General features: G+C 36.9%; 2 protein-coding genes across 3 annotated transcripts in view; one reads left to right on the forward strand and one right to left on the reverse strand.

Moving 5' to 3' along the window:
- Positions 1–25,480, forward strand: part of tdrd1 (tudor domain containing 1) — a 63,074-nt gene that overhangs the window by 16,120 nt on the left and 21,474 nt on the right. The gene's annotated exons all lie outside the window — the stretch shown is intronic.
- ccdc186 (coiled-coil domain-containing protein 186) overlaps positions 572–25,480 on the reverse strand; it is a 28,495-nt gene continuing 3,586 nt past the window's right edge. The window contains exons 3-16 of the mRNA XM_051913832.1: positions 24,186–24,312; positions 21,840–21,968; positions 18,994–19,206; positions 18,759–18,878; positions 18,013–18,117; positions 17,606–17,704; positions 16,924–17,010; positions 16,691–16,833; positions 14,805–15,060; positions 14,035–14,224; positions 12,015–12,095; positions 10,037–10,256; positions 4,907–5,126; positions 572–2,642 (exon numbers count right to left, since the gene is read on the reverse strand). Of these exons, the coding sequence (XP_051769792.1) occupies positions 2,559–2,642; positions 4,907–5,126; positions 10,037–10,256; positions 12,015–12,095; positions 14,035–14,224; positions 14,805–15,060; positions 16,691–16,833; positions 16,924–17,010; positions 17,606–17,704; positions 18,013–18,117; positions 18,759–18,878; positions 18,994–19,206; positions 21,840–21,968; positions 24,186–24,312 (2,074 nt within the window). The 3' untranslated portion in view covers positions 572–2,558. The remainder of the gene's footprint in view (positions 2,643–4,906; positions 5,127–10,036; positions 10,257–12,014; positions 12,096–14,034; positions 14,225–14,804; positions 15,061–16,690; positions 16,834–16,923; positions 17,011–17,605; positions 17,705–18,012; positions 18,118–18,758; positions 18,879–18,993; positions 19,207–21,839; positions 21,969–24,185; positions 24,313–25,480) is intronic.

Genomic DNA, 25,480 nt, shown 5'->3' on the forward strand with positions numbered 1-25,480 from the left:
CTTGTAATAAAATTCTGAGAGCTTTCCTTTATGTTGACCTGCTCAATATCAGCGCTCTGTGTGTTTTGTGGGAAAGAGGATCAATAAGTCAAGGTCCAGTACACAGAAACTTTTGGTTTTGGACATCACCTGCTACTGTTATGTAATGTTACTTAAGGCAACGCAGGGGAGACACGTGGTTTGTTGTGCACTCACACACCCAATGAGTGACCAGTGACCCATTTCACCTTGTGAGTCAGTAAAAAACAAAGGGGCTGAAGCTCTGATAGGGCTGCAGACAGCAGGGAAAATGAAAGATTAAATGGAGTAATAAAAATGCAACTAACCATTTAATCTTGAATAAATAGGCAAAAATAAATAGGCTTATAACAGGGAGAAACCCCTCCCAGATCTTGCAATGTTGATATGCAAAAAAAAAAAAAAAAAAAAATTTAGAAAATTTTATAGAAATATCTATAATTATATTATTTAAAAATAAAATATTATAGATAAAAAAATATATATTTCACATACACATACATCATAGATTAAAAGTTTCAATCTTGCATTAAAAAATAAATGACTTCAGCGATTATAATATTTTCATTTTAATCCCCTTTAAACGCCATATATACAGAAGTCTCCAGAAGTTTAAAAACATTGGACCATTGTACAATATATCTACAAGTTTATAATCACAGTTTCACTATACAATCAAGCAGAGCACAAGCTACAGACCAGAAACAGAATCAACACGATTTTTTTTCTTTTTGTCATCAGTTTCAATTTGCCATTCACATACATACATACATACTTCAAGAGATCTTTCTTCTATTTTGAGACATTAAATAAATTATGAATGTAAAGTACAATGATAAATTATCGACAGATTAGAGAGTCTTCATTTCGCCATTAATGGCTTTGTGTAAATGCTTATTTTTCTGCTAGCATTGCATAATTTCCTTTATCCTGCGTTTTTTCCGGAATGTGTGCAATGTGTTTGGGATTTGGGAGTGCTGAGAGCTACAGCACAGGCTCTCAATGTTGGAACAGCTGATATGACCTTGACAATCTTATATTGCAGTTTGTCAAGTTATTATAAACCCTTTATCACAGTGTGTGGCATGATTTTACTTTCAATAGCGGCTCAAGAGGGAGAAAACCCAATGAGAATGGCACTAAAATGGTTGGTAAACCGGCTGAGATCTGCCAATCAATGCATGGCTGCCTTTTACAAGCTCTAAAGGTGAACATGATTGAATCCATCAGCAGCATCCAATGGGGAAATTCTTCATCATGCACCCCTGCAAAAAGGGACGGAGTGAGAAGCAGAACAGTGATGCCTCTGGCTGTCGCAATTCAGCGGTTGGAATAGATTCAGCTCTGCACGATGTTGCGTGCCATATGGTTACATCACAACGGAATTGGATGCTAACTGGATATTTTGCAGGAGTCTTAGATGGGAGGCTGGCCAGGGCGATTACGGCACAGTTAAACAAACAAAAAGGGGGGTTAAAATTGCACTTTTGCCCTTAATATTTACAATGTCTCCTTCACTTCATGGGGATGTTACACTCTACGTCTCTTTGGGGAGCAAGTGGCTCTTCAAAAGCAACGTCATATAAAGAAAAACAATTAAAAAAAGATGGAACATAAAAATAATTACAAGCTGGTTTCTACAGAAAACAGAGGTAGAAGGGGGAAAATAACAATAATATTTAATTACAACTTAATCCAGATAGAACAAACTGATAATAAAAAAAATGCAAGCTCCCTTAAGACTAGCCCTAGATGTATCAACATTTCTTAGATGTAGTTACTCATTCTGATTAATGTGTTTAACTTCATAATGAGACAGAGCAAGAGCTGTATTTTTTGGCATGGCCCTTCTCGCCTAAGTGCTTCGCGAGAGATAATGCTATCCGGGTGTAGCGGTAACCTAGCAGCAGCAGGGAAGGGGAATGTTGCCCACACTCCTGGGTCAGAGAGTGTGGGATTACACACAAGGGTCCTTTTCATTGCATAATACATTCATTAATTGGCACGTTTGCATGAGGGGGAAATGAGAGCGGGGAGGAGCGGCCATTAACCTGCGGCGCCGTGAATAGAGGAAAAGCCTCTGAAAGCCTCCAAAGAGCTGCAGAATCCGCAGGTCTCCATTAGTCCAGCACATTTTGTTCTTCAAAAAGAGAGTGGGGTCACATTTATGAGAATAGTCATTCAGCTACTCAACTTCATACATCAGGTTGTTGGATATAGGACTGCAATTCTGCTCTGAACCTGATGAACTTGACTCATCAAGGCACAGGTGAGGCGGCTACATCACAGGGGATGGCGAAGAAAGGAAAGTTGGATGCTGGGCACGATGTGAAGAAAAGTGAGCACAGACTCATTCATTTGTCACGCAAGTATCTCTGGCGCAGTCCTCATCACGAACTGTGCCTCCAGTGTATGTATCAGACTCAGCTTGTCTGATGAAAAGAGCACTGTTTTGATCTCAAACGGAGTACGTCGTTTTGTAACGGGCTCAGTTGAACAGCGTGTGTTATTTACTGTAACAGCCTTCCCCTCGACTGACTTCACTTCCTTCCGGCTGTATCATCCGGCACCCTTTGCTGTTTGATTAGTCGTTCGATCTCCGAACCCAGTGTCTGGAGATTTTCCTGTAGTGAGAGAAACAAATCAGGCTGCTGTGAGGACTAATGCTATTATTTACACTGTCATTCAGTTTATTCATATACAAGGAGAGCAAAAAGAGGCACATCTGAGAGAAGTGAGCCTATAAGCTTGGATAATCAGGCAATTTCAGGCTGTTTTGCTTCGAAACGGTCTGATTTCCTGCTCATCTCACCCTAAGACTGTAATCCTGCCATTGTGCTTTGAATGGAGCTCTGCAGTCCCCTTGCGCCCTGTCCTCAAAACATACTTTATTAATTTCTCTGATCTCCCAGTTGATGTGCTCCCTCGTAGAGGAAAGCTGCTGTCCCTGTTGTGACCTGGATGTAGATCTATAACCAAGAACTGGTCACTGCCAGCATGGGAATTCGCCCACTTACTCAACAGTCATCCATCAACACCAAATTTGCTTTTCTTCTGATAGCCATCCCCAGGAATCCAGTTACGCAAAAGCTTAGTTTAATAATTGTAATTACATCAGCGGATGCCATTGTGAAACTCAACACTAACATCAATATACACCTAGTAACACCTAGTTTGGCTATATATGGTCACACTATTGCAATTGCGAAAACAAATGCAGGTTGTGAAAGGTTGGGTTTAAAACACACAGTTTTCTCTTAAGTGTTGATGTACTTCCTATTGAAAAAGGAGGTTTGGGTGTGACATATTAAAGGGCTCATCCAGGGATGCACAATATATTAAAAAAAAGTGACGTGTAGCCAAATATGGTGTCCCATACTCGGAATTTGTGCTCCGCATTTCACCCATCCAAGTGCACACACACACACACACCGTGAACACACACTCAGAGTGGTGGGCAGCCATTTTTTGCTGTGGCGCCCAGGGAGTGATTGGGGGTTAGGTGCCTTGCTCAAGGGCACCTCAGTTGTGGGTAACGAGCGTGGAAGAAAGCACTGGTAATTCACTCCCCTACCTACATTTCCTGCTGGAACTGCGACTCGAACCCACGACCTTTGGGTTAACAAGACCTAACCATTAGGCCACTACTGCCCCCCATATATATGTATTGGTGCCATATCAATTATTGGGCAATATTAAAGATTTATTGGTAACGGTCAATATTGGATAATCATTTTCACTTTTTTTACATTTAGATGACCTTTGCCATCACCAGTTAATCTTTAAAAACAGCAATAATTTAATTTAAACACTGTTAAATGTAATTTTTAGCAAATCTGAAAAAAAAAAAAAAAAAGAATGAATACAGTATATAATGTTTTGATGCCTAAATTTGTATAATTTAAAATGATTCATTTTTATTTATAGTTTTTTTTTTTTTTTTTTTAGACTAAATAGTATATAATTTTTAATATTGATTATAGCATGAAAATAATTATTGGCTTACAGAATTTTAATATTGGGCTTGCCGCTTGTTTTGAATTGCTATGAATCTGCGAAAATCAACTTTTAAAGAGCAGTAACTTTTATTGTTGCTTGGCGAAATCCAGTAATTTCAATAAGAATCCGCATGTGATGGCGAAAAAGTTCCCCAAACATATTTCGCTCCTATTCAAGTCTGTCAAATTCACTGTGTTGACCAACAGAAAGCCGCCTGGTCTGAAAGTGACTTCTGTTTGAATAGTGCTTTGGCGCTTTTCCACTGCGTGGTACGGCTCAGCACAGCTCGGCTTGCTTTATTTTGGCTCAGTTTGCTTTTCCACTGCAGTTTAGCACCCAAAAAAGTGGGTACGGCTCGCTTGGAACCTCAGCCGAGGTGGTACCATTTAAAGTGAGCCGTACAGAGCTGTACAATGCAGTGGAAAAGCGCCAAATGTGAGTCGTACTATGCAGTGGAAAAGCACCACTTCATTCATGGCTACATTATTGACAATGGACCTTTTTTTTTTCTTGCCCGCAGAATTTCGCTAATGTGACCGCACCTAGCATACAAATGTACACTAGCGTATAAATGGCATTACATCTAAAGTCCAATTCACACGGCAGCAACAGATGCAGACCAACAGCAACAGAGATGTCGGGTTTTGTTGGATCAGTGCATTATGTCAATGTTGGCAATGGTCAGCACTTGTTTTCAGACTTCAACTAGCATTTGCAGGTCATGGAATGAAGTGACGTACTGTAATGTGGTGACTGTCTGAGTTGGTCCGTGCCTATCGGTGCAGTGTGAATTGGCCTTAACATACAAGCCACAAATCTCCCTTTTTGATTTCATGGGGTCTTTAAGGCGCACTGGGTGTCTGTTACTGCTGTGGATGGTGGCTCATACCTTCAGCGTGATGTTTTTGAGCAGGGTGTCCTCTAGCACAGCCTGGAGTTTGCGGTTGATTTCCAGCGAGAGGTCAAGAGTGAGGCCGCTGTCGGCAGGGTGGGAGGTGTACAGCGATGCCATGATGCCTCCCCTCCGGCTCAAGTTAGCTTTGTTAAAGTCTGAGGCTTCTGAAGACAGAGCTCCAGACTCTTCTCTGAGCACGTAACTTTGGATAATCCTGCAGGAAACACAAAGGTTTAATTGCAACATACGCGTACACAGCAATTTTAAGTGTCAATGAAACCAAGGCATAAAGGCCAGTCGCATTATTATGAAAAGGTAAAGGTGACGTTACTAACGAACCTGGGGACAGAGGAGAAAAAGACGGCAGCCTCTAGGACCCCATTACCCGTATCTACCTCATCAGTGTCTCTCTCTGTCCCTCTCTTTCACTCTGAATGATAAATGAGTTTCACAAATAACAGATTAGAAGGCTTTGCACAGCTAAATCTCAGACAGTCTGTCTCATAAGATTTATTTAATGTGACACTCATTTCACTGAAATGGCTTTTAAATGTCATTGTCACTTTTGCAGGAATACTTCTGGAAAAAAAATCCATTAGCCTGTTTTAATTAGTAAATGAATATAGTGGTCATCTACTAAGAGTACATAAAGGACAAGCTTCTTGATTTTGATGTAAGACTTAAAGGCTGTCTGGTTAAAGGCTTTTCATGAAATAAAGTCTAAAAAAGATTGGTTTTCAATTAATCAAATTAAAATGGAAATAGCGGTATGGTCTTGCGTAAAAGACCTTAGCAAAGGTAGACGTCATATAACTTTACCTGAATGAAAACAAGGTTCAGAGAGATAAATGTACACCACAATACAGAAAAGAAATAACAGCATTTCAACAAATTTGGATTTTTTTTTAATACTAGGGCTGGGTAAAAAAAAAAAAAATTGATTTCTCAATTTTAATCAGTTCTCATTTTTACGAACCTGTTATCGATTCTTAAATCCCAAGAATCGATTAGTCCGTTTGTTGATGAATGAATAGAACATTGTAGCGCTCCTCCCATCCAATAAATGGCAATAATCTTTGTGCTTTGTTACTTTTGATATAAAACAAAGTCTCCGATTTCAAATTCTGTCCATTTTAATACGAAATTAAAAAAATAACCGTTTTGGCGCTGTTTAATGTGTATATGCACCATATTACACATTCATTATAATTTTTTAATGTTCTTCAATATTTAATGCATGTTTGAATAAATCCGTCAAGTTTTTATGACAGCCATCATTTAAATAATTCAAAAAAACGAATTGGAGTATAAATATAATTACATAATTGTAGAGTTAGTATTTTAACTTTATTATTATAAAAACATCCTTGGGTGTAATTTAAGTGTTTGTATACAAATCAGTTAATTTTAATAATAATAATGTAGTACCAACTGATTTCCATGTATAGTTTACAGCATTAGTTGAGAGATTTTTTTTCCTTGAGAAAATTTGCCATGTACTGTTCCTGATATATATCCAAAATAATTTAATTGAAATCCGAATCAAACTGCAAGCTTGTGAATTGAAATAGAATCGAATTTTGAAATTTGTGTCAATACCCAGCCCTATTTAATACACATTATAATTATTATTTCTAATTTCCTAGTTTAAATTGCATCCACAAATTATTTTTTAACCAAAATTTCAATCCTTAATTGATGTAATCTTTTGTAGTGAGACCCAGAAAGAGACATGAGAAAACAAGAGGAGAACTTCATACCCAGTGTTTTAGAGATCTTAAAAAGCCTCAAGTTATAAAAACCACAATTCAGTTTTAAGCGCTTCAATTTGAACCACAGTGGAGCAGATGGAAATCATAAGTAATTATCATCACCCTCACTATTGTTGTCCATTTAATATGCTGGAATAAAAAAAGGAGATAGGACTAAAAACAACCTGTGTGGTTTTCTTTAAAGGATGATGTTGTGATGTACATTTATCTTTCAGTCTCTGGGAGAGAGTTCTTTCTTCCACGACCACTATTTAAAATCTATTTTCTCTGCAGTGACGCACGGCCCAAATAAAGGCAGAATTCGATTCTAATGGTTTCTTCAGACCACTGCTCGAGACAAAGACATTAGAGGGACGTGAGGCTAAAGGTCTCTGCCTGAGAGAAAAAAAAAAACACTATATAAGTGCTTTCTGAATTGATGAATTCACTCTCATTTCCCTGTCTGAATCTGAAATGAAAGCACTAGGGCATCTATCAAACAAACTTTTAAAACAGGGATCTTTTTTCTACCCTGATGACTCAAAATGTTTCAATGTGGTAATTTATCAGTGACAGGAAAGAAACCAGGCACAATTCACAGACGCTTTGAAAAACAAAGTCTCTGTGATGTGCTGATGCTACAAAAAGGACAAACACACATATACATATGCAGACGCACACAAAAGAAAGTATAAAATAAAAACACTTAAAAACACTTACCTTTCACTAATATGGGGTCCAAGTGGACCCCAGCTCCATAACGGTAGTATTTAACAAAACGAAACAAAAGGAAATTAAAAAGTTGCCTCTAGCTAAACAAATTTGCATGCACATACAGACACATGTAATTGCAATTTAATAACCTTTTTTTTTTTTAAAAAAAAAAGGTTATTGATCCTACCACAGTTTGGTAGCAATCCACTTTATTGCAAATCTGACTTTTATTGGCTTTTATTAAATAGGACAGTGGAGATCCGACTGTAAACTTGAGGGAAAGAGAGAAAGAATTGGATCGTAACATGACCCAGGCTGGACAGCAGCACAACAGCTGTACCACAGTTCTGAGACCATTCTGAATTTTGATTTTGATTTGCAGACCTATTTGTTTGAAACAGATCACAGTTTTAGCTTAAGCGCAGTGATGGCCTGATTCTTACAGCCTAGAGGCAGAAAGAGCAAAAGATAGACAGCAGGAACACCAGGAGAGTATAGAAAAACAGACACAAGCCATAGGGCGAAATAAAGAGATGTCAGGCTTTGACAGTCTGTTCGTCTTCATTCGAGAAATCAAAAGACAAAATGTGAATCTTTATGTTTATTTTATGAGGATTGTGAATTTCTAGCATTACAACTAAACCATGAGTAAAGATGAGAGCCCATATCAAAGCTCATATCAAATCAAAGCTCAAATCTAGACAGCATATTCCCGTTTCAACCAAGAAGCAAAAGTGTTGGTTAAAAGATATATATGGGTCAAAAAACATAATTTACCAGCCTTTCCAGTCAGATTGCATTTCATACATTAAAATCTCCAACTACATTATTAAATTTCCTGAAAACGCAGCTTGCCTGTGCAAAACTCACCGCCACGATGTTGGCGTTCACCTGACAAAATTTCCATGATTTTCAATGTCCCAATGATATTCTGGTCCTTTGACACTGCTGGAGTCCCCAGGGACACCACGTCAATTCGAGGGCTTCAGAGTCTAAGCATTCAATCATTTTTTTTTTTCCACACATTTCATCATCCGCTGGACAAAAATCTCAAAAAGTAATAGCATACCTCTCCACACCAAGTCATACAATTTGTTCATGCTGCAGTTTAATCGTTAAGGTTAGAGGTTTGTTGAAATGTAGCAAGCACTACTAAATATAGTAATAATTTATGCACCAATCCAATAAAAATGAATCACATGCAAATCCAACGGCACTTGATATCAATTCCAGAACATCAGCAATTTCCTCTAACCGCCCTTGACGAGAGGCGCAGTAAGAATACTTAGGTTTATCTCCTTTGAGATATATGGTAATCCTCAGCTAGGTGTAGTCACGCTGTAAAATCAAGGAAACGTTATTAAATCAATTGCAGTTTTATGCTATAATCAATTTCCACTGAGCCTTCAATGATATACCGGCCTGATCTAACCTTCCCGTATGTCAAAGAATCACTTGAACGGCAACAGTCGATAAAACTCTGGGAAACATTCCACCACTTGGCGAATTTGGACTTGTTGAGGATGCTCAGCTGCACGTAATGGCTAAAGATCAGCGAAGGAGGCTAAATTAAGCCTGACCTCAATGGGATGCATCTTTGATTAGAACTAATGAATGTGGGTTAGTGCAGGTGGATTGATTCAAGGCCTATCATTATTCAAAAGTGATGGGAAAGGGACAGAGATGGCATTTCTGTCCAGAGCGGTGGCGGCAACCCAACTCGCAGCCTTCTGTGGCATGTTAAATAATTTATCTCATTCTTGTTCTCTGAGACCATTCACTTTGTTTTGCAAAAAGATTTTCTTTTCTGTGGTGGAAATGTGCACCGGCGGCCTGATCCCTCATGTATGGGGGTGCGTATGAATATGTATCAGGCATCATTAGCAATCTTGGTGACGCATCACTCCCGCAAGAACCGACAGCTATAAATATCACTGGCAAGACCTCTCTGTCAGAAGCATAGGTTTGCTCAGTGTGTGTGTGTGAAAGAAAAAGATGAATGTCTGCCAGATCCCCTTTTGCAATGAAAGTCAGACATACAAGATACAAGCTTTGGTCAGGAAGCCGTAGACAAATAAACAAAGGAAAAAACCCAACAAAACAAAAATAGGCAGAAAAACAAGTGAAAGAGAGGATGCAAGAGAGGGACAATGACCAGCCAAATATGACCAGACGAAAAGGAGGGGTGACAGTGAGAAATTCTCTACACAACAAAAGCTCAGAGCTGCTCTATAGTGGCATCGAAAAATATTTGGACACTTAAAACTGCCTGAATATCAGTGTTAGATATTAAACACATTACATGGCCAAACTTATGCTCTAATTAACAGGTTTGGCTATTTCAGTCGTTTTTGTGAGTACAAATTTGTGCTATGTTAATTTAAAATAAAATGTGTTTTGATATTTTATTAGACATTCATACATTTTTTATTGTGGCTTGAGCGTCCAAATGCTTTTTGGAGCCTTCTACATTATTAATTTTCTATTAAACTCATGGCTTCTATTTGGTGTCCTTCATGACCACTTTGTATATACATGAATGTCAAGTCAACTAGACAGCTCCAGGCTCATTTGTAACTGTCAAATTAAACTTTGGGAGCCAAGGAGTTTTTCTCTATTGTCTTTTATCTTCCACTCTGTCTTTTTTGCTCTCACTCACTTTGTCTTTTTCCTGATCTCCTCCACCAGCTGTTTGATGTGGTCCTCCATGAATTCAATCTTTTCGTTCTTACGAGCATGTGCTTTCTGCAGCCGCACGATGCGCTCCACCAGCACAGCTTTGTCCACCTCGGGGAAACTGTCCACCACTACCACCGATGAACCAGACTGATTCTCTGGAGAGCGATCATCCATACTGCTGCCTCGTGCGTTTAGAGAGCCTGAAAGTGAGAGATTCAAACCATTGTGCAGTTACAGTCACACTATATAAACAAGCAACACAGGAAGGAAACTTGGCACTAAGATTAGAGGAATACTCTGGGTTCAATACAAGTTAAGCTTTATGTCGCAAATGCTGCTGGTAATGTTGATCGCTACAAATTAACTTTGACTTACTCTTCAGTCTTTAAAAAAAAAAAAAAAAAATAGATAAATTGCAGGTTACAGTAACACACTTACAAGAAAGTAAACCAGGTCAGCATTCCAGAGGGTTTAAAAGCAGAAATGTGTAGATCAGGTTTGTGTTAAAGCATTTAATTGATTTATTTAGCAAAACTTTACAGTTTTTTAGCTTTACACTTGTCTAAAGTTTCCTTTTTAAAGTGGGACTACTTTTCTGTATGCTGAAAGATTGGATATAACTGTAAGTGTGTCACTGTACTGATATTTTAGCTTTTTGGCTTCTCTTTTGTCAAATGAGGTTGATGTGATGTAAACTGTACTGAACCAGAAACATTACAAACACACACACACACACACTTTTTTATGTTTTTGTCTCTTATGCTTACCATGTATTTGATCATAAATACAGTAAAAACAATATTGAGAAATATTATTACAGATTAAAATAACTCTTTTCTATTTTAATATACATGGACCTTCATAATAAGCGGTGCACATAAGTTTTTCAGTCTGGTTCTTATGAGAGCACCTGGAGTTGCGGTTTGGTGCTCACATTGCACATAGTGTAACCCATTAAATATAACTTATAAATAAAAAATAAAATAATTAATAATAGCATTATTGCACTTTATTTAGTTAGTTTTTTTTTTAAATAAAATAATAAACTGTTGGTTTTAATAAAGACTTGGAGCAGCCATTTCACAGCAAAACGCACAGAACAAAAGTGCATCACACTTTATTACGTGTTCAACATGACATGTAATACTATTATATTTTAAAATAAAAAATGAGTATTAAATAAAAATACATCTATTTATAGTACAGTTAAAAAAATACAATGCAAATATTTACATTTTCTTTTTCTTTTTTTTTTATATATATGAATTTTCAACATGTTCAAACCTAAAATCAGCAAGCTTTTATTTTGGCAGGTTGCCAGAAAATAAGTATATGCACTGCCGGTTTTAACACTGCCATGTGAATGTCACAGTTTTGCGTTTTGCTCTGAAATCGGCAGATTTATGCATTCGGTTTAAATGGAAATCTTATAAAGTATTACAGTTACAGTTAGTCGAAAACGGTGAACCATGTCAGTACACAAATGAGTGGTCTGAACCTATTTACCCTGCGCATTTTTTATTTCGGTCACACATGCGCACCTGCGCACCACTTATGTGCACCCCTGTTCATAATAACATCTATTCATAGTTAGCTCTTTCAAGAATATAATGCATTAAAAGACCCAATTTCATGTGTTGATTATGAGTTAATGGATTATGCTCTTTAAAGATGCAGACATAAATAGGTAAGTATTATAACGTATAATAACTCAACTTACAACTATTTATTAAAAAAATATATAATAGATAACAAGGTCTATTGTAATTAAGCAAGAGCCCTATGAGATAGAGGCAAATTTAAACTGTTGTATAAGGCATTATGAATGCTTTTATAATGCATTTTATATAGGCCACAGGTAAAGTGTTACCAAAATAGGGCATATAGGGAAGAAAAAGTAAAAATGACTGAGTGTGTGTTGCTCTCAACATCTCTACTGAAGTGTTAAATAGATGTACCTGAGGAACTGGAACGGCTGCCCATACTGCTGCCCTCTCGATCACATCCTCCATTCTCCACATGCTCCAGCTTCTTACGAGCTACACAAATGCCCAAAACACACAATGAGTTCTCTCTCTTACAGTGGCGAACACACACACTCCTGGCAGAGACAGACACACCAGTATCAGTAATGAGCCGATGACTGAGTGCGTGTACCGCTCAGTGCCTCATTCTAGCGCTGCACCTGCTGAGGGGGGTTATGACCTACCATAAAACTCCCACCCACCAGGCACATCTGTAGCGACCATCAAATATGCAGAATTAAGGTTCACATTTAACATGCAGACCTTGAGAAAGCTGTTGAAGATCACGGGGACCCAAATGGGAGAAGGAAAAAATAGATTTGTTTAAAAATACCATCACGTACTGTAAGCCTCCTCCGACACTAAAAGAGAGTCCCAAGATGCACATTCTTCTCCCTTGCCCTCCCCTCCTCATCTCTCCTCTCAAAGAAGAGACGCCATGCTTGTGCCCTAACCTAGCCTTTCCTGTGGCTACAGGCAGGCACAGATACATAAACTCAATCTGTCTGCAGTGAATGTCAGTCTGCCCACCGAGAGCGTCAATATGGCTTGATAATTACTAACAGTGCCTGTGGGCTCCTGGGAGCATGGAGAAGTAACTCACTGAGAGCCTATTAAAATAACAAATCGAATTCTAGTTAAGACATCTACACGCAGAGGAGAAAAACAATATGAGAGTGGAACGATATAGCATCTTTTCAGAATTGTGTTATGATTTGTTACTTTTTTTGTCTTTCATTTTGTATTAAAAACATTGGCATCAGTGGTTCTTAACCGAGGGGTCATTTCGCAACCCACAGATGGGTCGCAGGGTTTTTCTGATAGGATAGACAGCAAGGGGAAAAAAAACAATGCTAAATGAAACTAAACCTACAATTGTGCATAAGGATAGAAAAATAAATAAGCTTTTAAAAAGGAAGGAGAATGCTTCCCATATTGACGTCAAAGGCCATGCGTCCAGCTCTGATATTTTGGCAAGAGTTGCTTGGTAGAAGCGAGCCAAATTAAGAAGATGCCAGCATGGACCTGTTGTGTGACATACCCTCATCCGCAAAAAACATGAACAAAACTATGCAAAAGACCAACACTATATTAAATACTGGTTTATGTGTAGTGTTAACTTATAAACTTATAAAATTTAAAAGGTTCCTGTCATTTAAATAATTTAGCATATTGTTGTATATATGCAGTTTACTCTAAAATAACTGTAATTTGTTAATATCAAAGTGATTTTTGTACAATAAACAACTGATAGTTTTGGTGGCGAACGTAAAATCTGGGTCCTAAATTAAAAAAACAAAAACAGTTTGATGCTTTACATCCTTATTCATAGTTTTCATGTGGCGTCACATCCTTATAGGAACGCCTGCTTGGATGGCAAAACAAGGCTTTCGCCACTTATTTTTATCAGTTTTGCACTAACCTGACCAAATTCAATATACACCTTATTGATGATGCATACTATGTACATGCAAACAGATGAATATAAGAATATAAATGCAATGCACAAAGTTTCCCATTAAACGTTATCCCATAGAAAACCATTATAAAGAAAACACTTAACCAATTAGTGCGCTGTGGTCATATTCTGGGCTTATCTGCTTGCCTGTATATAGTGTCCAACATCAATAAGGTGTATACTGAATTTGATCTTTTAATAATCACCGTTTTAGTACATTAAGGCACTTTAAGTCTTTTTCACTTTAAGCAATATAGTGATATTTAGTGATGGAAATACCTGTGCTGTGCAGCCTATGGATGTTTTGCCCTCCAAGTCTTATGTCACTGAAAACTATGAACTGACTATGAAAAGCTTGTTTTGTAAAAGCTTTTGAGTCTGCATTTAAGGTCTTGTTGCATTTCTCACTATTTCTGAACTTCAAAAATAAATCAATACCTGAAAATAAATGAAAATTAATTTTTAAAAAAGACAGGAATTATTTGAGCTGCTAACCTTGCAAGAGCTGCTTGGTGAGGTCTTTGATGTTGGCCGCCTGTTTTCTCTTCTGAGTGACCAGTTCGTCTCGTAATTCCTCCACTCGTGTCTTTAGTTGCGATGTCTCCGTCAGCAGCGACGTTCTCTCCGTCTGCAACGCCAAAACTTCCTCCTGCCTCTGTTGCTCCTCTCTCTTCAACCTGTCCGTCTGAAAACATACACAAACTGAATAATGCCTCGAAATCTAAATCATTAAATTATTTGTGTGCGAGTATCTTATAAGGAGTTGTTGTTATTTCCATAAAGAGGTGCATAATTTTTGGGTCAAGATCTTGTATTGACATTGCAAGAGTCAAGCACTCTGTAAAGTCTACTTCAGCACATCCCAAAGACTTTCAGTGAATTTAAGGTCTGCCAATTCATGTGTGAAAATTATTCAGCATGCTCCCTCCCAACCATTCTTTCAAAATTTGAGCCTGATGAATCTTGACATTGTCACCCTGGAATATGGCCATGGCCATGTCGTCTACAAGGTTGTTTAAGAAATGAAAAGCTACACACTCCATCAATTAGGGTTAGAAGAATTGTTTCCAAACATATAACATGCTAGAAACATAATAATCACTGCAATAATGATCCAATCATAGACTCTTAGTTGCCTATTTAAATCCAAACAGCTACTTTTTTTTTTTTTTTTGGCCGGGCAGTGTACTTTGAGGGTAGGTTGTTACTTGGCACGGTATGGTTTCTAAGAAATCTCCCCAACACTATACATGCAAATATCTTACCATTTCAGAGAGGGATCTCTCGGTCTCCTCTAGTTTGCTGTGCAGCTCTCTGGAGCTGTTGTTCAGTCTGTCCAGCTGGGTCTGTAAGTTGTTGTTCTCAGACTGGAGCTGAGCATTTTTACTGGACAATTTCTCAGTGAAGCCCAATAGCTCCGCCTCTCTCGTCCTGCTGCCTTCAATGTCCCTCTGCAGGTCAGTGATCTGAGAGTTCAGATTCTCCACCTCGTCCCGTAAGGATGCAATTTCCTGATCATCCCTGAGAAAGACACGCACACATTAGACACGAGAACTAACACGTGTACAGCCTGTGCTATTTAAGATATTTCCACCCTTGTCTAGTTTCATCCAAGGTGTGCCAGCATTCCCACCAGACCAAATGACTGCATAGACTATAAAAGTGTCCGACTGAAGGGTCTAAATTAATGCGCTAAAGACGAGGTCTACCATTCTTGGGAATACAAATAACTCATCTGCAATAGAGAGTTTTAAAATACCCTCAAAATAAGAATGAGCTAATACAGCTGACTGACACGTTTATGTGCCTACCAGAAGTGAAATCAGAGCAGCCCCTGTGAGGCGGCCACAGAGGTATGAATTATTCTGTCAGTGCTGCAGGGGCCCGTGTGATCACGCTACTGTGGATTCACATCCACCTGCAGTTCCTGCATCAGCAGGGTCCACCAACTGCTGGGAGATCACTCAAGGTCGGGACGCTTTACTGAAGCATGGCAAAATTAACAGTAAAAGGATCTCAGAGTCAGATGCAAATGATATTCAAACATGCAAATAAGAATAAAGTCTGTACTGTTGTCTGGATTATAATAGACCTTAATCTGAGGTTTATATCGACGTGAACAAAAATGAGGCTGAGGAAAGGGAGTACAGTCCAGTGTTATGGTATATTGAATTAGCTTATCTTTTTATATTTTCAGTTCTCTTTTTAATTTCAGTTTTAGTATTTTTTTGTGTGCTTTTGTCGTTTTATGTTTTTTTTTATATTTCTATTTTTTTTTTCCATTTGATTTTTTTTTATTTCAGTTTGTTCAAGTAATTGAAGCACTTCAACTTAAAATTATTTTACTTCAGTTACTTCCCAAGGCAACATTTGTAATCTTTGCCTTTAAGTCATCTAACATTGTTATGTTATTTTATTTCAGCTTTATTTCAATTAACAAAAAATATTTTTAATAGTTTTAGTTAACAATAACAACACATATAATCTATTTAATGTCATATATGTTCACTTTTTCAAATACAATAAGGAACTATACCATTATTTTAATTTTTTATTATTTATTTAGTATCATAAATTAACAAAGCACAATATTAACATTTTAAATGATTATTTACAACATTTATTAATCTTATTTCAACATGCAAGTAATAAATTATATATTATTTATAAATTATTTGTTTTTCTATTTATTATAATTATTTCTATTTATATGAACAAACATGAATTATTATGAACAATAGTATATTTAGTATAGTATATTAATATAGTATAAATATATAAATTAACAATAACCTAGATTAATAAATGCTGTAAATTTGCCTCTATTAGTTCATGATATTTTTATATTAATATTTTGATATTATATATTTCATGATATAATATAAATCAAAAGGATTATTTCAATAGCAAATTATGTTTGCCTGAAATTGGTATCAGGAGTTGTAAAACATTACTGGTATTGTGACAACTCTAGGTTCGACAAATGGATCTGATTTCATGACCTAAAAATGAGATTTAGTCTTAATTTCAGATCTGAAAAGCAAATCAGAATTGGGTGCAGTGTAGACAAAGTTTAGGCTCAATGAGCTTATAGTTGAATGAATATTAGATATAGTCAATGGTGGGTTGCTGTAGGCACGAGTGTTCAGACCTCTGGTGCTGCTCCTCTAGTCTAGTGATGGTGGTGAGTTTTTCCCTCTGGTTCTGGATCTCGGCCTTCTGTCTATTAATTATCTCTCTGTATTTGCAGAGTTCGTCTTCCCAGCGAGGCCGTTCATCCTCCAGACACTTAACCTGAGGGCCAGAGAGAGTGCCAAAGCTTCAGAATAATGTACTTTTACACAGAGTCATTTCATAGAGTTATCTTTAGAAATGAGTTTCCACCTTAGTCCGCAGGGTGGTCAGTTCATCCATGCCTTCTTTAAAAGTCCTCTTCAGATCCTCCAACTCCTTAATCTTAGCCTTGTGCATCTGCCAATCAAACAAAATGACCATGAAAACCCCTCTTTCGAACATTATTCATTATTGTAATCACAATCAGCAGAGGATGCCTGCTAGGCAACACTATGTTAATAATTCTAATGAGAATGCAAATGCTAATAGCACTATTTCGTGCACAGGAGCGACTCATTGATAAGGGAGTACACACTCTCATTGTCGGCCTCGGGTACTAATGACGCCTGGTGAATGGAGACTCGTTTACTCATAAATACATTTAAAAGCAGGTGGCAAAGTGCCATACGGACCAAGCGGCATTTCTCAGAGGAGCAGTGGCAGAACGGCAAACCAAAGATGTATGAGGTGTAACATGAACAAACACTCGCCCCAAAAGCTGTAAAACTGACTTTAATGAGGCCTCTGTGCCCTAGAGAAACACACACTCAAATATGATGTGAGAAATTGATATCATTAAGGCTTGTAGTAAATATACAGTTCCTAGTAGGCAAGACTGTACTGAGATCATTCAAACTTTGTGGATAGGGATTTTTCTTAATTGTATTATGTGTATGCTCTTAAAATGACTTATACTAAAGGGAATTGGGGTGTAAATGAAGTAAAACTGCACCTCTAGCTGGTCTGTCTGCTCTTGTTTTTGCTTCTCCAGCTCTCCTTTGGTCTCTCGCAGCTTTGCATCCAATTCATTTGACTTAATCTCCTCAGATTCCTGCAGGAGACAGAGAGGGAGGTTTGAAGTTTATAACAAGCCACAGAAACTGCAAATTAGCTTATATCCCCCTAAATGAAGATAAGCCACACAAATTGTGTTCAGTGGAGAACTGAAGCAACCATTTTTTAATAAACTATAGCAGAATGCACAACTTGAAATGCACATCTCCAACTCATTATAGATAACAGGTTTTGCATTCAACTAATTTTTTTACAATGGGTTTTGCATTCTACATGTAAGGCAAATGTTGGTATATTGTGCCCTCTAGTGGGCAGTACTGATTTCATGTCATAAGCAAACGGTACCTGGTATGTGCGGATCATGTCTTGGCAGTTTTTGCGAATCTGTTCCGTCTCTTCTTTTGCTTGAGTCAGCTTGGCGGTCGTTTCTCTTAATCTGTCTTTTGTTTCCTGTTATTAAAGAGACATCTCAAAGTGAAATCAGTGTTGTTATTGTTAACTAAAACGAAAACTATTAAAATCGATTTCAGTCATTTAAATGAAGCTGAACTACTGCAAAGTATTGTGACTTTACAAAAACATATAGGATCTTTTAAAAATAATCTCTAATCTAGTTGTGCCACTAATGTGTTGGAATTTCCTCTACCTCAGCATTGGAGTTTGGCATTTGGCTTTGTCATGGCTTCTATAATAATGTGCCCCATCATAAAAGAGTGAGTGTATATCTAAAGGCCCATTCACAACAAGAAAGGTTACTATAAATCTAACTATAATGATAACTATATTAGTGTCCATACTAACAAATGATAATGTTCTTTTTATTTTAAGCACTTTTTATATGTCTTCTGCCCCTTTAAATGCTCGAGCTCTTGGAATCGGGTAAATTCTGATTGGCTGTCAATGTTTTTCATTATTCGTCATCTAAAAAAATTGCTTTTTAAGTCATTCCAACAAAATCATTCCTCTCTGTCATTATTGTTACTTCACAGCTGTAACAACAACAGCGATGACAATGATATTGTTGGAATAACTTTTAGCAATCTTTAACTTTCAGTCAACTTTAAGCCTGTTTACAATGTTCTCTGGTTTACCTTGTGAGTGTCGGTTTCACTCTTCAGTTTGTTCTGAGCCCACTTTACTTTGATGACGTGAGAATTGACTTCTTCTTTGACTTTCTCCAGTTCACGGGAAAGTCGCGTCACCTCGTTCTCCTACAGAAATGTAATCAAAGACAAACACTACTGAGGACATATACAGAATCAGTGCATACTGTAGATTCACACACTGCATCAAGCATCAAAGTAAAAAAAAAATTTAATGTATGACCTTGGCATCATAGAGCTGCTGCAGACGTCCTTTATCCTGGGCCAGTGAGTTTCCCCTCCGAGCCTGTTTGTCTACTTCTGCTGTGGCCTCCCGTAGCTTCTTCTCCAGCTGTTCCTTCTCCCTCCGCAGGTCCAGCGCTTCCTTTTCACCTCGAACATACTTCATCACCATTGTCTCCTTCTCCTGACGTGCCTCCTCACATTTCTTATTGGCCTGTGATGAGAAAACATATACAACACACTGTTTATGGATCATGTGAGATCTGAAACCGTAACAGTCTAGTTAGAAACACAAATATTAGTGGTTGACCGATATCAACCGATATTTGGAATTGTTAATTATAGGCATCAGCCGATAAATTTTTCTGTTTGGCCAATGTGTCAGATGCTTTTATTTTGACAGCATATGGGACTTTTATTTTGAACACACTGAAACTGGTGCCACATCTCCCATTCTCTGTCTTCATTAGTTTCTCTGTTTAGCAGTTCTGTCTAATAAATTATTAGACAGAGCTGTTAAAGAAAGTAAACACAGACTTACCAGATTACAGAGTGCACAAGTTACAAAGTTTACTTCCTTTCTATATATAGGATAACAGAATCAAGAAGTTGCCATCACAATTTTTCATTTTTCAAAAACGAAAGTGAAATGAAATAGCGCTACTTGCTTGAGGTGTGCAGTGCGGACCGTTTATCAGCTGGCAGCAATAATAAACAGCGCAGCGCAAGCTCAGAACAGGTTTACTCACGCGCCGATCAAGCACGCAACACCGTTATTACACAGTGCTGGGAGATCCAGTGAGAAAGCGTTTGATTTCGCCACAGAATTAATAAAATCGCTCCGAGATCTAGTGGGAAGCATTTAAATTCAGCACAGATATCAGATCAGACAGTGCTGACGTGGAAACCAGGAGAAACACTGTGCCATGAATGAACAAGTTAAGGCTCTCCAGTCCACAAATCACAATGGATTTAATGTAGTAATCCTTACTGAAACCATTGTATTGTGGCAGAAATGCTCGAATATAAATATTATCCAGTTTTAATGTTATTTTGGTAACACTTTACAATAAGGTTCATTAGTTAAACATTAGTTAATGTATTAACTAACCATGAGCAATACATTTGTTGTATTTACTGTATTTACTAATCTTCGTTAACGTTAGTTAATGAAAATACAGTTGTTTATCGTTTGTTCATGTTAGTTCACAGTGCATTAACTAATGTTAACAAGATTTTAATAATGTATTAGTAAATGTTGAAATTAACATTAACACAGATCAATAAATACGATATAAGTGCAGTTCATTATTAGTTCATGTTAACTAATGTAGTTAACTAATGAACCTTATTATAAAGTGTTACCATTATTTTTAATGTGATGATTTGTAAAACTAAAAGTTTAAAGATGAAGAAAAACACTTTTAGGCAAACAAACACAAAAAAAAAAAAAAGACACAATTACCACTTGATGACGGCAGAGGAGGACTCGCTAATATATGGAAAAGTCACAGTCTCATGAAAAACAAAAACTTCTTCAAATTGTGACTGAATTACACAAAGCAAGTAAAGAGCGCTCCTTTTACAATCACTGAAGCTGCCGGTCAGTTCAGTATGGTCCATTTAATAACCAACCAAATCAGGTGCTGGTGCCACCTTCTTTATAACTTAGTGGCCACTGCTCTCAAATGTTAGTCTGGAGCCCTGAAAGACCAGGTTTAAATGCCCCCCGAAATGCTTTCGAGACGGATTTAAATCCGATCACTCAAACCACTTCAGGAGGTGAGGAATGTGAGATGCTTTCCAAAAGAAACTGGACAAGTACATCTGGTTGTTGAAACCACATATGCAAATTTTACTCCTCCTTAAAAATGTGTGAGCGTGATATAGGCTATATGACATGTTATATCCAGATATGACAGCGCTACTGCAACATGCATCGCTGCAGAGGAGTATCTGAGTATCTCTTCAGCAAGCCGATACGCAAACTGCCGCAAATGAAACTGAAAGTAAGTCGCAGACGCCCAAAACACAATCATCTTCATTAAAAGTAACGAGACTAAATGATCTTACCAGCGCTGATGCCGCTTTCTCCTATTACGGTCTTTGATCTTGAAATTAGCTTATGATAAATAAAATGCAGCACATATCTGTTGCTTTCGTTGATGTGAACTGTTAAATTTGCATATAGATCAGGAATTAAAGATCGGATGTGGCCAAGTGTAAATGGAACTGTTTGAACAAATCAGATAGCTATCTCATCAGTAAAAACACATTAAGTGACCAGGTGTAAACAGGCCCTAAGATACTGGCATCAGCAATCAAAAAAAATAAATAAATAAATAAATCAATATCGGTCAACCACTATCTATGATAACTTCTATGATTTATCATAGTTGATGTGTCCAAAGGCAGTGAAAGTGCAAAAGAGAGCCCCTCACACTTGACTGAGGAGTTTACATGAGCGTGAGGAGTTGTTTGAACAAGTCCTGCCAAACCAAACACAACTCTCTATCCACATTTTGTGCACATTTTTTAGGACATTAGTCCTCAATATCTGAATGCTGTACTTCATATTTAGCCTCCGTTGTGTGGGATTAAAAAAGGATAAGGACAAATACAAATGGAAACCCAGCACCTGACATCCTGTTGATGGAAGCAGAATACAAAACGCACAATGACCCACTTTCAGTTTGTGCAAACAAGATATCACTGCAAGACTGACGTGATTTCATTTTAAAGATGCTTAGACACAATGAGCACAGACTGAAAACCGTTTAGAAATAATTTAGCAAGGTTCTTATGCAGGGCTTTGTTTGGACTGACTCCATGGCGATGACCTCTCACCTGTTCGAGCCGATAGGCAATTTCCCTCTGCATCTGCTGGATGGCATTCTTAGCAGCCTGATCCTGGTGAACCAGTTTGTCTCTGGAGTCTTTTAGTTCCTTCATAAGTTCCTCCACCCGGCTTTCAAACTGGTAAAACAAGAGAGACGATCAGTTAAAAGGTCATAACCGCAGTAACCATAAACATAATCATCATGACAACAACAGAGGCAGCTCTGACAGACAGTAGACAGATCAGTTTACATGGCCAGTGAGTGCAGTATGTCTAAATATAAGCTGGTGGTCAAAAGTCTGAAATAATTACAATGCTTTTTCAAACTTATTTTTTGCACTTATTTTATGAAAAATACAATAAAAACAGTAATATTGTGAAATTTAAAAGAACTGTTTTCTATTTGAATATTATTTACAATTTTATTCCTGTGATGGCCATGCTGAATTTTCAGCAGCCATTACTCCAGTCTTCAGTGTCACATGATCCTTCAGAAATCATTCTAATATGCTGATGTGACATTTCTTACTATTATCTATGATATAATATTTTTTTGGAAACCGTGATACACTGCCGTTTAAAAGTTTGGAGTAAGTAATATTTAAAAAAAGAAGAAGAAATTAACACTTTTATTCAACAAGGACACATAAAATTGATTCAAGTGACAGTAAAGACATTTAGAATGTTACAAAATATTTATATTTCAAATAAATGCTGTTTTTTTAATGCTATTTATCAAAGAATCCTGGAAAAAAATATCACAGTTTTCACAAAAAAATATTAAGCAGCAAAAACCGTTTTCAACATTGATAATAATAAGAACCATTATCAACAATAAAAATATAAAAAAATAAAAATTGAGCCATCACAGGAATAAATAACATTTTATAATGAAAATAGAAAACAGTTATTTTAAAACGTAATAATATTTCACAATATTACTGTTTTTACTGTATTTTTGATTAAAAAATAGCCTGGGTGAGCAGGAGACGACATTAAAAAAATCTTAATTATTCCAAACTTTTGACCGCCTATGACTGCTTATCAAAACAGATTCAAATTAATATTGAAATAAGTGACAAAGGCTCCATTCAGGTTCTCTTACTGACAACCACATGTAGGAACCAAGTGTTAAGTTTTCTTCACGGTGCCGCTTCTGAATGAAAAGTAAAGAGACAGGCAAGGTTTCATTCAGAGGAAGCGATTGTCTGTGTGCCTTCAGATGCCTTTTCTGACTATGTGGAGAAACCATGACAACAAAACACGCACAATAGTTTCACGTCATTTCTGCAACACTTAATTACAGCTTCTCGACCTGCCTCCTCCAGGCCGCTCTGTTTGATTTGTGTTATTACCCTCTGTGACAGGGGGCTCTTTCAGACTGAACTGAACTACAGACTCTCTTAGTCTGGAGTTGCTCTCAAACAAACCCGCTTTTCCAGTATCAGATGAAAGCTCTTCAGCAAACAAGTGTTCTCTAATCAGTGCACAAGGGACAATCATGGCTGTCCATCCAGATCCTAGAGAGGCATTTAAATAACAAATAATGCCATTGAGCTGAACATACCTAAAATCTGAATACACTGGTTCACAGTTTGGGGTCAGTAAGGTTTTTTTTTTGTTTTGTTTTTTAAAGAAATCAATTCATTCATTCATTCAGCAAGGATGCATTAAATTGATCTAAAGAGACAGTAAAGACATTTGTAACATTACAAAAGATTGTTATTTCAAACAAAAGCTATTTTTTTGAACTCTGTATCCATCAAAGAATCCTGAAAAAAAATGTATCACAGTTTCCACAAAAAAATATTATGCAGCACAACTGTTTTCAAGAAATGTTTCTTGAGCACCGAATCAGCATATTAGAATGAGTTCTGAAGGATCATGTGACACTGAAGACTGGAGTAATGATTCTGAAAATGCAGCTTTGCATCACTTGAATAAATTACATTTTAAAACATTTAAAAAGAAAACACTTAGTTTAAGTTTTAAGTATATTCCACAATATTAGTGTTATACTGTATATTTGCAGTCTCGGTGAGCATAAGAGACTTTTTTCAAAAACATTAAAAAAATCTTACCAATTCCAAACTTTTGAATAGTATATATATATATATATATATATATATATATATATATATATGTGAAGCTTTTGGAAAATACATGAAAATGAAAGCAAATTTCAAGTTGAATTGTGTTTTGTAACAATGGTTCTCAAACACTTCCTTGTGTTCCAATAGATGGTGAAAACAGATAGCCAGGTTATTTAAAAGAAATTAAAAAAAAAACCTGAATAAAGACACACGCACACACACACACACACACACACAAAAACAATATATGGTTGCCATTACCTTCTTAATGGTGCAAAGATGCTGTTTCTCCGTCTCCATCCTCTTCTTCAGCTCATCCCTCATGTTGTCTTTCTCGGAGCAGATGCCCAGAATCAGCTCCTGATGTTTCTTATTCTCATCAAGTAACCTGAAAAACAGTTACCAGCTGTCACTATCAGTGTTAGCAAATTGTAATACACTGGAGCTGCTGTACTGTGAAATAATGCTTCTTCTGTGGTGTCTATCTGTAATTTGCTTGTTGTCAGTGAGAAGCATATTTGTGCTAAAACGGTGATCTAAACCACATCAAGAACAACAATTAATTGTTTTTGATAAAGTATCAGGCACCATTATGTGTCATAACGTAGAAAAGACCATGTGAGAGGGAACAGGTGTCCATGAGCATCACCGATCAGACAATATTAACAGCAGGTCGGGCAAAGCAAAGCTGTGGACCGGTTCCAATATGAGAGTCAGCCAGATGCCCTTGCAAAAATTAATAAAGGCAGAACAGGAGGGGGGTTTACAGCAGAAAGGCTCAGGTTGACCAAAGCATAAAATAATCAATAGCACCACAACAAAAGAAATCATAGTGGTGAGCTTGCTGTGTGAATTAAACGTCAGGAATTAAACAGTCAATGACCCGCGAAATAAAACAAAGACAATTCTATTGCGTGGTCTTCACTGGCTGGATGCAAAAACATATATGCCCGGTTTCACAGACAAGGCTTAAGCCCAGTCCCAGACTAAAATGCATGTTTAAACTGTCAAAACAGAAAGCAACTTGCACTGACATATCTTAAAATATATCAGTGTCATTGTTTCTCAAGATGTACACCAGTAAATTTTTTTCTAAGGCACATTTATGAAAGCTAGTAAAATGTCCTAATTGAACTAAGGCCTAATCCTGGCTAAATTTAAGCTTTGTCTGTGAAACCAGGTCATGTAGTTTGATTTATAAAGAATTAATTATAGCCAGTTCTTTCAATGAATCAGTCAAAAAGATTCAAAGACTAAATAATTACTGCTTTGAATCATCCTAACAAATCATTCCCTATTCCCACAAGTACATGTACTGAATCAACATCTGTCTTTTATAATTCAGTATAATTACTGGCTGGTTATTCATAAAAAATATGCCTAGTTAAAGTCCAAAAAAATCCAAAACATATTTTACAATAAATTCATTATTATTGTTATTATTATTATTTAAAACATAATTAAAATATGTTACAAAGAGAAAAAAAAAATGAATTCTGTAGGCAATACAGTTGTAAATTTAATAAAAAATACATAATTTAATAACTAGGTATAAT

This window comes from Ctenopharyngodon idella, chromosome 12 (assembly GCF_019924925.1).
Source record: "Ctenopharyngodon idella isolate HZGC_01 chromosome 12, HZGC01, whole genome shotgun sequence".
NCBI classification, from domain to species: domain Eukaryota; kingdom Metazoa; phylum Chordata; class Actinopteri; order Cypriniformes; family Xenocyprididae; genus Ctenopharyngodon; species Ctenopharyngodon idella.